At 46.4% G+C, this 16,438-nt stretch overlaps 1 protein-coding gene across 4 annotated transcripts in view; it reads right to left on the bottom strand.

The window, feature by feature from the left end:
- The window catches only part of MEIS1 (Meis homeobox 1), a 92,325-nt gene that overhangs the window by 54,578 nt on the left and 21,309 nt on the right, over positions 1–16,438 (bottom strand). For all 4 annotated transcript variants that reach the window (XM_015278039.4, XM_015278041.4, NM_001139477.1 and 1 more), the window contains 1 exon segment: positions 15,470–15,581. In XM_015278039.4, coding sequence (XP_015133525.1) covers positions 15,470–15,581 — 112 coding nt within the window.

The following is a 16,438-nucleotide window of genomic DNA, read 5'->3' as shown; positions in this document are numbered from 1 at the left end:
TTAATCCAAACTACCTTCTGAGAGAGCCTGCTGGATCCCAGTGCGGGAGCCCATATCTCACAGTGATGGAGAGGAAGGCAGAGATGAGGGTTAGCCCCACGCACCTGGAAGATCCTCTTCCACAGGTGTACTAAAGTCTGATGAGTCAGATAACCATGTGGTTATCATTAGCATTAGCAACACTTGCAATCTTGGCTGAATGGATGGTTTTGGGACTTCCCTCACCCAGTGCCAGCAGTGCCTAACATGCTCAGGAGCCTCCTTTACTCCCCAAAGACAAAACCCATTGTTATAACACACATATAACCAGTTCAGGAAAACACCTTAACGACAAAATAAGCAGCTGTCTCCATAACAAACCCTTTATGGGGAGAGCGTAGACAGAATGAGTAGCGTTTTTCTTATGCTCCTTGCTGCCTAGTGCCCTAAATCCACTCTCTTGTTCTTCCAGCAAAGGCCGCCTGCTCTGGAGGGCCCGTGACAATAGCAGCGGCTGCTCCTCTGGAAGGAGGTGCAGAAGCTAAAGGGAGATAAGTAGATTTGACAGAGGCAAAGCTCACACCAAATTTTCTTCCACTTGACTGTCCCTCTCCAACACAAAAGGCAAATCTACTCTGATGAGGTGGGGCTGAAAAAGGGCTACAATGGGAAAAACAAACCTGGAGCCAGGCTCTAGGGCTGCAGCCTGCAGCCGGCCCTGCTCGGCACAACAGCTGTGGGCAGCAAGCCTGTACCTTGCCTGGGCTCAGCTACACAAACTGGGGTCAGAACCCCCCCCCATTTGGATCAGATGGGATAAAATCTCAGTGCATCCAGGTAAGAGGCATGAACCAGCCCGGATGGGAGGCCTGACCACTCTGCAAGGCTGTAGGACCTCCTGGAGGAGCAGAAAGAGAGGGGAACTTTCAATCATCCGCAGCTGAGCCACCTTCTCACCCAGGGTGAAGCTTCCCCATCAGGCAGCTCGGTCTTTCTGAGTTAGCTCATCCTCTTTGGCTCCAGCTTAACCTCTACATGATGCTGCTATGTTCTGGTTTCCTGAGACTCTGTCACAGCTTTTGGTATTTTGCTGCTTGTCTTGCAGTGCAAGAAAGCAATATAGTTTAGAATGGTTTGAGAAGTGTTTTTATTGATTTGTTTATTCCAAAAGCTAAACAAAAAGCAATAAACAGCTCAGAGGGCCCCAAACATGCAACGAATGGGAAAGTTAAGTCAGATCAACGCTGGACAACTTCACCTACATTTCACCTACAAGTGCACACATGCCTCGTTTTTACCTCTTCATCTTCCATCACTATACACTCCTTAACATTAGGTACCTCAGTTTACCTGGAATAGGCAAACTGATGGAAAGGAAAGAAAAAGCTCTTGCGGCAACCTAGAATTAGAGCATTATTTATGTCACTACATCTAACGGCATCACCAGCAGGAATCTGTTGTGAGAGGGATGGAGGAAGGGATTGGAGGAGGCAAATCGGCCATCTCCAGGTGATTCCTCTTTTGAACCCACTCCTTCTGAGCCAGCGTTCAACCAAAACCTCACACAAAGCTCAAAGCAAAGACAGACCTTAGCAGAAAGCCACACAGTGCCTGAAAAGCCAAACTGGAACAAAGCTTAAACATCCCCCAAAAAGCAAATCCAAAAGCTTCATGTGAGCAAATTGTGTATGAGGAAACACCATGCAGGTGCTGCTCCCATTCCCAATACCAACACCTTCCCTGAGTCCGTCCTGTCCATGTGGAATGAGCTAGGAAGGTTTATAAGCAGTGACTGTGATGTGAAGGAAAAGACTGACTTTTCAAGCATCCCGTAGTGCAGGGAAGAGAGAAGAATGGAAAGGAAATGGAAGGAGCAACCTGGAAAGGAGAAAGGAAAAACAGGAGACCTTGGCTCAAAGGAGAGTGCTTACCACACCCTTAGCTTTGCCTTCATCTATAGATGTTTGCTTTTATAGATCTTGGAAAAAATGTAGTGCGTGAGCTAAGTAGGCCCCTAGGCAGATTTAACTTGGATGACCTGAACTTATTCTGCAGATCACCATAGGTCTCACTGACCTTGGCAGTGACACAAGGACCACATTTTCTCACGGATGAATTGCTTCAGAATAATTCTGCCAATGTATTAGGCATAAATAGCCTTTTATTTAGCACTGGGCAAATACGATCTCTCCTTCTGCCTCTCATCTCCCCAGACAAAATCTATTTAAGAATAAGGAAAACCCCACCCTCCATCGAGGTCTGGGTACACGTCTCGAAGGCCAGGCAGAAGCTTGGCTGCTTTGTGCTCATGGCAATGCATGTTCAGACTTTGCCTTCAGCACGATGCTCTTGGAAGGTAGCTGCTAAGATCTGCTGCTTTTGATTGGAGTGGCCAGCCTGCATATCTATGGGTTAATATACAAATATCCTCAAACTCAGAAGAGAGGGGAAAATACAGATCGAAAATGGGAATGTTCAGCTTCAGCCACCGGAACAGAAAACACAATCCTCACCTTACAGCTGTAAGGCAGCAAAGTGAAGCTGCTCTGAGGTAAGCAGAAAGATCACACCTCAGTTTTGCAGAAAATCAACCCGTTTGGAAGGAACGGGTATGCTTCTTGGAGAAGCATCAGCAGAGTTGGGATGGTGCAGACCTTTCCATCCATGAGTTTCACTATTCTGCGCCTCTGGTCACTTGAGGCCACCCCACAATGCTCCTGGGCTCTGCAGATGCCCTGCACGCTTCCTCCCCACTGCGGAGGTGGCTAAAGTGGCTATTACACTCTGTCGGTACTCTAATGCCACCCGACCCTTAATTGCTAAGGAAAAGCAGCCTGTAACCACAGACAGGGCTTTCTGGCCCTGGCTAAGGAAGTATCAGTTTTGAGGTCTGAATAATATCCCTGAAAAACATGAATCAGAGTGGTCCTTTCAAGCTGCGTCGTGATTGATAGAGGTAAAGCAAAACTGCAGAAGAGTAATCCGATAAAGACCAGGATGGTTTTGTAATACAGGTACACAGACACTCAAAAACAGAAAGAAAATACTTGCAAACTGGCATTCAAATTACCTTGTGACAGTCAAATAAATCCTAGCAAATACTTATTTCCAGTTACTGCCGCTATGAAAAAAGAGCCTCTGTAACAAACTCACTGCAAGCTGAGCAGAAAGGAAACACAATTTTCCAATTGTTTGTGGACCACTTGCTTCAACCACACAACTCACAGCTGACCACTTCCAACCTGCAGGTGAGGGCCAGTCTCAAACTGGGTCACTGAGGTTTTGCAGGTGCAAAAGTTAGTCTCCAGCCACACGCTTGCACTCTGCTCCATTGCAATGCTAGAGCAACAGCCACTGGTGCAACAAGTGGTGATTCTCTCGAGACAGGAAAACACTTGCACAAATATCTGCCAGTTATCTGAATAGTCACCAACAATGCCAGGCTCTGAACCGCTGCTCATCACACTGCCATTTTCTATGCAAAGCAACTTTGAGTTCTGTAATTTATTGAGCTGCCTGGACCAGCTTCACCTGCAGCTCATGCTTTAAGCAAATGAGAAGGGAAGACAGAAGTTTTCAGCTGTAACCACAGGCTGAAGTTCAAAGCTCAGCTGGAAACTGTTCTTACCTCTACATTATTTAACTTCTGTGGAAAAGACTTTAACACAACAACCACATTTACAATGGAAATGATCTATGCAATGACCTGAACAAGAAAAAACACCCCAGGAGAGAGGGTCTTGTCCATGCAGCCACATGGAAGCTTTCCTTCCTGCTCACCTCTCAGAGGCTTTCTGCAAGGCCGAGGTTGCATACAAGCATGCAGGTTCAGCACAGTGGCGCCGTTTCAGTTTGCTCAAAGACAACACAGGTTGCTCCATCCCATGGTGCAGACGGGGAGCAGCACATAACTCTCCAGAGGGGAATCTAGGATTGGGATGACTAAAGGAACATGCAGACCACTAGCTTTGAATACGGCATAGAGAACTTGTGAGCAGCGAGGCTCTCAAGGAAATGCTGGATAACGAGGGCAGGATATGCCCACCTCTGCTTTTAAATGAGATCTGGATGACGGGGCCCCTTCTAAAATTACTCAGGGTGGAAGGGCTGAATTTAGCACCCATCTATTACCTTATCATGAGGATACAACCTCGTGCTTCCTGCCACTGGGAATATGCAGAACTCTACTTCTTATCATCACATCAGAATTAATGTCTTCTTCCTATTTTCTCTTACTTACAAAAAAATGCCCTCCTTGATAAACAGCCAGCTGAATTTATGTCTTACCAAACTAAATTTAAATGCAAGAAACAGGAAGCTTCGACTTGGAAACTGGAATTCCAAGCACTCGGTGGCAAACAATGAGCTGGGGAGATAAAGATGCAATGGAAATGGTGGGGGACAGACCTGACAAGCTTCCTGCCCACGCTGCCTCTAGAGCATGTGTCCCACCACGATAGGAGCAGCCACGCTGCCCGCTTTTATTTTGGTAATTGTATTTGTTCCTGTGAAAACCCCTATAAAAACAAGTCGGAAGAGCAGACAATAGTCAGCCCGCCATCTCTTATAGCCAGATCTTTTACTTAACACTTTAGCACAAGATGCAATCAGCGGATCTTTGTCCATTTATACAATTCTCCCTGCCGCACCGAGGATTGTATTACACTCTCAAGCATGTGCACCAGCCAGATCCCAGCATCAAGCCTTCCCCATCAAGTCAGGAGATTGATCTGATACTTGAAAGCACATTTGCTATTATCTACTACAGCCCTTTGGAAATGACATTACACAGATACGGGGGGCAGGCAAATATTGCCGCTCTTTTATTATTCCTGCCATTCGCTCGCTTGTAATATCTGAAAAGTTCCCAGGTCAATGGGATTACGTTATCTGCCTCCCCGGGCTTTATCTCCTCCCCGCACCCCACAGGTATCCATGTCAAAACGGGACTCTCCGGCGGGGGGTTTCTTTGCCTCGGGTCAGCCTCAGGTCAAGCTTTTCACCGCTTGCTAATGCAAAGCTTCCCCCCGGCCCTCAAACCCCCCGAGCCCCAAAGCTGGGGGGCCAGGCAGCGCCCACCCCACAGCCGGAGCAGGTCGGTGGCTTTCACCAAACGGAGCCGCTTGGCTGAGGTTGTATCCCGCACTAAACCTGAAGGATGGGAGCCTTTTAACTAGTTAGGAGCAACTCGGACTATATTTTTGCCTACCGGAGCGAAGATCAATTTTTATTTAGATTGATTTTAAGATTTACATGCGAGAAAATTGGATCAAATATATACTAAAGCAAATTGTTGACTCCCATGAAAGCCAGTAAAACCAAAACAAATTTCAGAGATCTCATCTACCAGCACCTGAGGTTTGCTTTATTTCATTATTTCGTATATGTTTACGGAGCAGAAATTTGCTCAACTCTCTTCCAGTTTTCCTCCTCTGAAACAATAAGCCTCCCCGCAGAATATTCTGTACTCGCATATTATCACCAGGATGGCATATGGCAAACTAGCAGCAGGCAGTTTATCTTCATCCTCTTTGCAAGCTAAAATTAGCACCATGCTTTTGCGAGGCTATATGATGCATTCAGAGCAGTACGATACACCTAATACAGCCTCAGCTCCGTCCCTGGCCAATCTCCAGTGGTCAAGTAAATTGATTATTCATTTTAATTGAATATTAATATGGGTAATAGCAAGTTTGCATTTATCAGCTCGCGAGGCGCTTTTAAGCTGAACACTGCCGTTTCACCCCCACCAACCGCAACAGTAAATAAAATTAATGTATTAGTAACATATAGAATTTCTATTAATTTGTATGAGGCGATTCTAATTTATATTAAAGCATTATATAGAGAGACCTGTGTTGCAAAATTGCCTGTCTGTGCCTCCTATGTTTTCCAGTGCTAGGATATAATGAATCTTGCTGAAGAGATGTACACCCCTGTTAGGAGCAACGTGCTCTCCCTGCTGCAGCCTGCATTCCTGCAGATCAGTGCGGTTTGCTTTCTTGGGATTAAATTCAACCAAGTCACCCACTTTGCATCTCCTGACGATGTGGCTACGTTGCCTGGAACACTCCCCTCTCTGCTGTTCAGCCTGGCACGCTATGGCCACCTCAGGGGTTTTCTGACAGATGAAATCCACGGCCAGACACTAACACCAGCACCATTCACTAATTTGTATTTTGGAGCTATAATGCCAAGAAACTTAGCACGAAACTTTTTCAAAAGGAAATATGAAAGGTCTTGGAAAAGCCAGTGCACTTCACAAGGCAGGTTATTTTACCACCTTTCTTGCCAGGTTCACAGAATAAAGACATATAATGGTGGGAGGAAGTCACACTCAAGCCCGTACATGAACAAACATACACAAACTATAAATATTTATACACTGACATTCAAGGACTCTGTGGCTCGAGCCGCTTACTGACTGACAAAACAATCCCCTACTTTACCTACAGCCTCTTACAGCAACACAGCACGAGACCAGTTCTGTCTGATAGTTAGGATGAAATCATGTCACTATGATTCTGGTTTTCACACAGCTGGTCTCACGTGGAGTTTGCATGGGTTATTCCATACAAATACAGAAAAAAAGAAAGGAGATGGGCAGAACGCTGCACCAAAACCCTCCCCTGGGGCACACTCAGTGCCACAGCCAGGGAGTGGGAGGGAATCAATGAGAGATGCTTTACTGATTGGGGATGGGAGGAGGAGTACGGCACAGACGTAATGCTGCAGTCCCACTGTGAATCTTCTTTTCCACTCGCTGCTCTGATGTCCCAGTGCTCTAAAAGGAGCTTACACAAAGTTTTAAACCACGACAGTTTCCTTGAAGCACTTCAGCTAATATTGACCGTGTTAATCTTTCCCCTTAATGAAGGCTGTCAACGCAAACGTACGTGGACTACAGCCCAGGGCACCAGGCAGGAGCATGGTGCTCGCCTTTCTCTGCACTAGGAGCTCTCAGCAAGGCAAGGGCAGCAACAGAGGCTTCTCCATTCTACAAGCCTGGGTCTATGACCTCCACCTGCTGCTGAGGCAGAGATAAGTCAAAAGATACCTCCTTCCCAGCTCCATCGGGACACTACCGACTCTGGAATATTTTTAGCCTGCATCCATGTGACACTAATTGCTCTTCGAGAGCTGGGCAAAGAGTTCAGAAGCAGCCAGGCTACGTCCATCACCTCCAGCACTTCCTGAAGGCACAACCGGTGTCTCCTAGCTGGTCTTCCCATGCTGCTCTACAGAGGGTGGCACCTGGGAAAAATAGAGCTACCAGAGCCATCTCCCTCCTGTGGCACAGCGTCAGCCACACAAAAAATGAACACCAAAGGACTCCACAGTAACCAAAAAGGCCACCTATACTACATTTTTATTTGCTCGTTCGATATTCCTTCTTCTTTCCAACACCTCCACGCTATGCTTGGTCAAAGAGCAACCACAAAGAACTGCCTGCAAATTCCATGGGAGGTTTTCAGTGCTCACATCTCATTCATGAATTGAAAAAAAAGAAAAAAAAGAAAAAAAAAAAAAGCCCACGTGCATCGATGTGCTTAGAAAAAATGATGTCAGCATCTTGTAGCGTTGATCCTATTAATTAATCCCTTCAAGAATGCCCCCTCGCCCACAAACATATAATGTAATGCCAGCTTAATCTCACACACACACAAAAAAAAAATACAATGCAATAAGATTACTACTCCGACTCTGCTAACTGTTACAGCCCTGCTTAATCCTGTGTTTCTGCGCTCTAACAAGCTCCTGCGACACTGTATGGAGTTTATCAAAGCAGTTTCTGATACAAAAGGACTTATGTTTTAAACGACATAATTCCACGGTCTTTTGTGCTCTCTCCGCGATATGTTTATCCAACGACTTTCATCCCCAAAGAGCTCAGAGCCTATTGCCTGCTCGTGCTGAAGGCTTCGTTTCAGGCTCCACGCCGGAGCTGGGTTAGAAATGAAGTAGCAAAAATAGCATCACCGAGGGGCGTTAGGGTGGTGAGACTACGGGGCTGGGACTGCTCCCTCCTATCCCACCTGGTGCTGGACACCTCCTGCCCACATCCAGACAGCAGTCTGCATGGGACTGTTCCCAGCTACAGACACACCGAGTTTCCCACGGAACGCGAGAAGAACACTGTGCTCCCTCCCAGTAATTACCAAATCATCCCGAAAATGAGGAAGAATTGAGAATCCTCCTTATAGCACGTCATAAAACAGAGAGGACTCACGCTTGCATGATGTTGCCGGAGCCGCCTGCCAACAAAACTTTACGAAGAGAGCAGGAATTCATGTTTACTGAGATGTTAAAGTCGTAAAAGGGGGAAACTGTATTTTGTTTTCCCACAGCCTAAATGAAGGTGAACCGAGTAAATTTGGCAAAGAGTGCAGAGTCACATGCCATTTCCCACAGCAGCGTGGTATTTTCCTCTGGGAATAAAACATTTTCCTTAAACTACTGTTTATAACTCTTATCAGTTCAACAGCAATAGAGCCATCAAGTCCAATATCTTGTGGAAAAAAGTCAAGGTCAACAAGTACTTGCATTTTCGTTTATCTTTAGCTGCAATTGCTACTGACATTCAATTGGGTAATAAACATGAGGACTGTCAAATGCTCTCAGCAAACAGGTGATCCAAAAGCTATCACAGGGAAAGAGGCTACTGCCAGGTAATCAAACAATCCTGTTGCAACAATTATGATTGGAGTGTATTCATTTACAGAAGCAATCGCCTGTCAAATTTGAATGAATATTGTCAAAGCTTTCCCACCACCGGGGTAGGAAGGGCAAGGAAACGCAAACTGCAGCGACTTTCTAGTTCACACTAACAGAAGCACGCCAGCATTAGCGAGACCTATCAAAAAATGAGCCAATTAAAAAAAATCCAGTAATTATCTTATTTCCTGAATTGAATGTTTTAATAAAACATATTTTCACATAAAATCCAGAGCTGATCGCTCCAAGCAGACAGATCCCGTGTCAGTCTCTTGCAGCAGCAATTGCACTGCAGGACAAGCTCTGGCTTCACCCACAGTTCATCGGTTTAAAGGCTTCTCTTCCAACCTCAGTCATCTTTTTTCCCCCTCTTGCAGCATTTCACGAGAAAGGTACGAAAACTTTTTATACCACGCAGCCAAACGCCACACCCTGTTGCATCACTAATCCAGAAACAATGCCTATTTACAGGTTTGGAGTCTGCAATAAATTGTTTCTCAAAAGCGGAGGCCATCTCAGGAACATGACTTGGCTTTTTTAACCTCTGATGTAAGGAGGCCAATGACGCACACCAGAAGGTTGCTCTCTGCCTGCATCTGATGGCCAAAGACTCAGCTGATGCCAGCAAGACCTGGAGAGGCCAATGGGGATCGGAGCAGTGCCCTAAATATGGAAAGTCTGTGGTCTGAAGCTTGTTGGCTCCAACGAGACACTGCAATCTACAGGAGTGCATCCAGGATGCATAGGAAAAAAAACAGATAATATCCAAGTGACCTTCAAACTCAAGCATTGCTAAGAAAGGGGTATCTTGGGAGCCTAAAACCTATTTCTGCAACCAAAATCCCCTTGCCTGTCCCATCCAAGAAGGAAAACAAGATGCTAGGGAGCAGCTCAGGAAGAGATCTAGCATCATGGCTTTTCCCTCCTATCTCACCAGAGGTTTAGTATCCAAGGTCTCATGCTCAGTAACACACTTGCACCATGCAGTAACACTTCTGGGTCCTGTGCAAGCCGACGGCACATTCAGCTGAGGGTCAGGACCATATTCTTACACACATGTCTAGGTATGCAAAGACTTGTGCATGGCCACACAGACGTCCAATGGAATAGGCATTCCTAATTGTATGTTGCTTGCCCCCAGAAAGATAAAAAAGAAGGAAGACAAAAAAGAAGAAAGACTCCAGCACACGGATTGTTCTGCTCAATTACAGTCAGGCTGAGAAGTCAGGAATGCTTGTATTTCCACAGCCACTTGGAAGAGTAAGCAGTTCCCTAAGCCATTCTCTCTGCCGAGGATGGCTTCAGCCTCCTGTGCCCAGCTTTGCTCCCTGCCTGGCTGAAGCTTTCCCAAACAAAGACTCGAAATCACAGTGAGACATTTGCCCTGATTGTGAGCTGCTTATTATCTCTGGGGGCTGACCTGAAAAACTAGTCGGTGCTTACGCAGAGATATTCAAGTTTCCCCTAAAAGGCAAATGGGAGGGAGGGAGCGAGGGTTTTACAAGGAAAAGAGCTGGTTTGTGACTCTGCTATCCACGATTTAGGCAAAACAAACAGCATCGCTAAGTACTCCAGTTAGTTTTGCCAAATCAAAAAGAGAAACGCCAGCTACTAACAGACGTCGGGAGTAAGTGTGAATGGTTAAATACGCCTTGGCAGCAGCAAGGGACTGATGCTCAGACCATGCGTGCACATAGCATGTCAAGCAAGGGCTCTCTCGCAGGCCTGCATTGAAGCGGAGTTCTGACTGGCCACAGCACTGAGCTCAGCACCGCCAAAACACGGTGAACAGCTGAGTCGTGCTGACAAGACCAGAAAAACACACAGAAGGAAGGAAAAAACAGTTTCACGCCCTCCGGCTTTAGAGCAGAATGATAAATTGACATCGTGTTGTTATGAGCATAATCCTCAGCCACTCAATCACTGTTAAAAAATAAAACACGATTCCGAGGAGATAAAAATAATTAATGCCGGTGCTGCTGAAGGATGTGCACCTACACGAAGAGCCTCCAACCCAGAGCCACGGTTCAGGTTTCCTGCTTGCAATTACAAAGCCCGTGTTTGCGGATGCTTTCTTCTTTCTCTTCCATCTCCTGTCTCATGCCAAGAAAAGAGGCACAGGTGCATGTGCTGGTCTAAGGCAAACCGAGCACTGCCCACTTGATGGAGAAGCAGGAAAGGCAAATGGGACTGCAGAGCCTCCGAGAGAACACCCACACGGACACCACTCCTTTCAAACAAGCCTATTACGCTTAATTTGGGCTTCACAATATCTGAACCCCCAGAAAAAGCGCAGGGAGCAGCCCCTGCTGACTAATGCTCTGTCTTTTCCAATCGAGGGTCACATCCAGCCCAACCGATCGCATGATAATGGCAGCAGAAAAGGTCAATCAAAGACAAGCCGGAGCTCCCACCGCCGGGCTGACCTTCGGAGCTTGTGACAAATTGCTATCAGTCAATGTCAACTAATGACGGCGGCTCTTTGGCTAATCAATTGTTCTAAAAATGATCAAGAAAACTACTCACAGGACAGCTCATTTTCACATCAATGCCTGTGAAGTATGAAAAGCTCATTTTTTGAGTTTTTAATAAGCTCATAAGTAAAGCAGTTACTTGGTAACAGGGGTCACCTTAGTGAAAAGACAGAACCTTTGTCTGCCTTTTACATATTCTTTTATTACCATATTATAGTAAAAATATGCCATGCCATTACTGTGCCAGAGGGCTACATAATAAAGAAGGTAATCCTTCATACATTTTTTGAGATAAATACTTCTGCGTTTTAGGGACCTCTGTTTGGATGTAAATAACTATCCACACACTGCCCCTGTATTTAAATGCAAAGCAATCACTGCTGACACACAGCACAGGTGACGTGCCCACTTATTATTCATGCAAACTGCATGTGACAAAGCTGGTAGCAAACAGCACACTGCAAACCCACCGGCACCACCACGGAACGTCAGGTCCAGCAGCAGCTGGTTGGTCCCCAACGCCCCAAACCTGATGGGATCACAACTTCACTTGGGCTGCTTCCAGCAGAACTTGGGTTTGGTTGGAAAATCACGCTCAGGAACCTGCGAAGCGCCACAAAAGCGAACTCATGTATTGAATATCCCCGAAACAACAAATGCTGCTGCACGGTGGTCTCAGGTTTGAGAAGTGCAGGTACAGCTCCGCTTTGCTTTCCTCCAGCTTGCACAGAGAGCATCCAGCCAAAGCATATCTCCAGGTATCATGCTACAAGACGTCTCTTGAGAAAAAGCCACGTGCACGCAAACAAATCATTTGAGTCACCCGGAGCAACAGAGCACAGCCCCCTTCACCCCTCTCCATCCCTCCCCACGCAGATTCCTACCATTAGCACCTGTGCAGCTCCAAATAACCAATCCCAAAAACCAACCCACCTCACCCAACCATGCGTCCATAACTACGATCCCCACCTCTCTATGGAGGTACTAAAACTTTGGTTTTCGTCGGCGAAACTGCAAAGTGGCAGCAGTTTTAGGTTACACCCTAAGCCCAAATTGCCACGGTAGTTTTTCAAATTAAAATATCTTGCGTGGCCTCGGCCCCTTCTCGAGCCGTCCATGGGCAAGAAATAAAGGAGGCAGGACGACACTTAAGCTCAGCCATAATTGGAAGTATGTGAAAAATGAAGTGTCGGTTCGGTCAATAAAGGGCAAAGGTGAAGGGGAACTGCAGCCCGAGCGCGGAGCAAAATGTGCTCATTAAGGCGCCCAATCCGAGGTCTGCTGCCCACCTACCCCATTAGTCACCAGCCATCTGAGTGCTCCCAGGGCCTGTCCTGGTGCTCTGATTACTTTCCTTTACGTGCAAAGGCGAGCGGTGCACAAAACGCCACTGGAGCACAACACAGCCCTTCTCGCCCCGCTGCCTGGAGAGCACCCAAATAAAAATGGAATTGCCTTCTGCCCATAGGTTGCCCCAACTCTTGCAAAAGGCCCCAAAACATTGCAGCCACTGACAGGTTTTGATAAAGAAATACTGCTGCTCACACTTGAAAGAGCAACAATTATGGGAGGTTACAAAACATTCTGAACCGAGGCTGAGGCTGGCACAAAAAAACTAGAAAAGAGCCTCTTCCCAATACGCTCAAAGGAATAGGAAAGAAGCCCTTGAAACTTCTCTATATTATTCTGCATTCCTGTGCTATAACTGTCCACTGCAATGACACAACACTAGCCTTTCGTATGAGACAGTGTCGCCATGCCATGCAGTAATACAGCCCGCTGCTCGATGGCACGAGACCGCCAAGCATCTCCCCTGCAGCTAAGTAGGGACTTACACAACAGCTTGGAGCAGCTGGGAGTCATTGCTATCACTAAGTAAATAAATTTACGCATTAAAAAAGACTTTAAAGTGTTTACAGGAAAGGGAGCCTCTCCTGTTTGCAAAGGTTTTGTTCCATGTATTTTGTACATGGACATAAAAACACACTCAGTGGGGATTTAAAGCAGTGATACATCAAGTTGAGAAGAAAACCTTCCAGAAAGCTCCAGAATAGAATTTCATATAGTCTGGTTTAAGGATTAAGGGAGAAAATCTTCACTGAGGGCCTTGAGCTTTGTAGTCCGTGTGCTCCACATCCCTGGGACACCTGGAGCCCAACTCACACTGTGGGCAGCGCTCTAAGGCTAAATCCATGCTTGGCTTACACAGGGTGAATGTATGGGCATAGGGATGTGCCTCAACAAATGAGATTCCCCCCGAATCTCAGCTTCGGAGTGCTGAGAGCAAACCAAGAGCAAAGAAAGGTTCAGCAAGACCACCGCTACCCTTCCCACACCCCTGTCCCTCAAAAAAAGACAGAGGACCTTACCCACGGGGGCAGGTGGCCAGAAGGCAGGCCTGGGACCAGGCACCCACTGGGCAGGGTCTGCTTTCCATAACTTCCTTCTAGAACTGGACCTGAGAGCTCTAGCTAGGCAGTTCCCCCTTGTTCTCCATTTCCTAAGGTTTCCACACAACAAGCCTTCTTCACCAAATGCCTCTTATCAGGAACTGGCAGCTAACCCAGCCTCAGCAAAACTTACTGCACAGCTTGGGTAAGAGTTTCCACGATGGCTAATGCATGCTGACAACCTCCCCAAAAGGCACTCCTGTCCGAGACCACAGCACACACCTTGCTGAGCAGGCAGTGATGACGGCAACAAGGGACTAGCTAGGGCTGCACCACAGACTAATTAAATGCCACATTTAGAAGAAGACAAAGCCCAAAAGTCTTAAAAAGTACACAAGGAACTGAGGAGCTTCATTTCCCAAGCGCTGCAGTGGCTCAGGAACACGCCAACGTTTGGTACACGCATGAACACGCACACACACGGCTAACAAAAGAGCAGCCCTACCCAAGCACAAAACTCCCTCCGAACAACCACAACACTTGCTTTTGCAGCAACCTTTCCCCCTTAAAAAAACGCAGGGATTTAAAGTCCGTTCCAGAAGTAAGAAGCTCTAATGAACACGTTGACACCGCTTCAGCTATGGCATTGTGCACAGCACCACCAGGATATATACGTGCGCGTACTTGAAAGAAAAAAGGCCCCTTGGATTTATGTTGCATATCATTTTCCAGTAAAAGTCAGAGGTCAGAAGGTTACCAGTTTCTGCCTCAGCTCTGCAGCAGTTTACTATTCCAGGCCCCATTTTTACTAGGCTATGCTTGCGATGAAGTCAGCAACTTTTCTTTAAACAATAAAGTGTCTCAAATACTTAAGATTCTATAAAGAAATGCTATTTGCAACGTAAGTTACGTTCGCGCGTATAAAAAATTAGAATATACTGGTTTAGTTTAAAAACTAATCTTGTTCAACTCACTCTGCCATGCTAATCAGTACTGTTCAACCTTTTTTTTGGAAACACAATTCCTTTGTTGTCTAACAGCACTTGAATGAAACATGATCATAAACCAGATTTAAAAGTATATACCTATTGCGAGCTCAGAGTCAGCTCCAATAAAGTGCTCCCTTTTATATTCAGATTAAGGATCCTTTTTAAATTTTAATTGCATTAAATTAGCACTAAATCCACTGCAGTTGGTCTCTTCAGGAAAAGCATGAAGCATTTAAGCAGAAAAAAAAAAAAACAGAAAACAAAAAACAAAAACAGAACTTCAGCTTTTTAAGCTCTGGACCCTCCAAGACAGCACTAAGGACTCGCAGCATGCCCCGCTTGCATGTAACCAAGCTCCTTCCATCCTGCTGCATTAATACTCTGCTTGGCTTGGCACTCAAACAAAACATTTTTGCATTCACATAAATTGGAATTGAGTAAAAAATAAAAGTGTTGGTCGGGATTTTGAAAAATGGGCCAGCTAACATCTCTTCTTTACATGCAGCAAAGTTTCAAAGGCGTCTTTAAATATTAGCATGCGTTTCTACAATTTTAATTACATTTCGTTTTGAAAATTTCACCTTCTAATCCATTTGAATGGAAAAAAAAAACCCAAACAAATAAAAACAAAACATAAAGCAACCTTTCTTGTTGCTTATTTTTACGAAGCGTCCTGCAAATTTGGTACATATGTTTCTCTACCATGTGCCTCCTGGCAGGGTAGGAGAACTGAAGATGCCAATGCTTTTATCAGGAGAAGATGGAAAAAAAGTGGCAAAAAAAGGAAGCCAGCCCTTTCCCAGCACAAGCCCCCTAGTACCTGAACACATCTCAAACTTTCAGAAAGAGAGGGACCGGTCCCCGCGGCCAAGCGCGCTGGCGGCCACTCTCCGCAAAGCAAGCGCCAGGGCTCCTTCCCTACCTTGCTCACTGCTGTTGTCCCCACTGTGTGATGTGTGTCCCCCACTGGAGGGCCCGGGGGTTCCCCCGGAGCGCGTTGATGCCGTGTCGTCGTGGTCTCTGTTCCAGGAGGGCTGCGGGCAAGAGAAAAGAGGATGAGGTGAGATTAGGATGCGGCGCCCACCCCTGCCAGTACCGTGGAACCATGGGTAGAGCCCAACACATGCACCCCCAGCAGTTCTCCTTGCAAGGCACAGAACTCCTGCTCCTTGGTTCCAATAACACCCTCTGGAATATGTCCACCAACTAAATAACCCTGTGCATTATTACCACGGAAAACTGAAACATCCTCAGTGAGGAGAGCTGTAGGGAGAGACTGGTGAGTGGACACTGGCAAGCAGCTGCAGCTGTACTTTTAGCCCCAGCAAGCCCCCCCGTCACCACAGCTCCTGTGCTCAATGGGAGCAGCGCAGTGCAGCTTCTATTGGCCATGAGCTCCTGGGCAAGCAGAACATGGAAGGCCTTAAGAACCTTGCTCACAATTAGGCCCGGGTCCATAATAGCCGGTGTGCGTCAGCTGTTTGCCGGATGGGATATGGCAAATGGACCAGGCATGGGGACAAAAAGACTTGGGAATAACAATGGCTTCACATAGGCTGCGCACCCTCAACCCCATGCGGAGCCTCCTTGTACTATTGAACAGAAAACAGATGTTGCTTCTTATCACCGGGTGCATTTGAAAGTAACATTCAGATAGGAAAAACTGGCTGTAAATTAAATTCTTGGGGAAAACAATCGTGGCAACACTCCTCCCAAGTCTCCCTTTATCACCAGAAAAGATTTTAATTAGCCTTTAAGACTAGCCTTTACAAACATCACAGAGACTCGCTGGTCATCCCGCACGGCCCTCTGTGCACGACTGAATGGCCACTTCCTCGCTCTGGAACGAGATTGCCCATGGAAACAATTCCCAAAAAGAGAACCCCAGTGC

The sequence above is a fragment of the Gallus gallus genome, chromosome 3 (genome assembly GCF_016699485.2).
Source record: "Gallus gallus isolate bGalGal1 chromosome 3, bGalGal1.mat.broiler.GRCg7b, whole genome shotgun sequence".
In the NCBI taxonomy this organism is placed as follows: Eukaryota; Metazoa; Chordata; class Aves; order Galliformes; family Phasianidae; genus Gallus; species Gallus gallus.
Note: the sequence above shows the minus strand (reverse complement) of the source record. Positions and strands in the feature narration are given on the sequence as shown.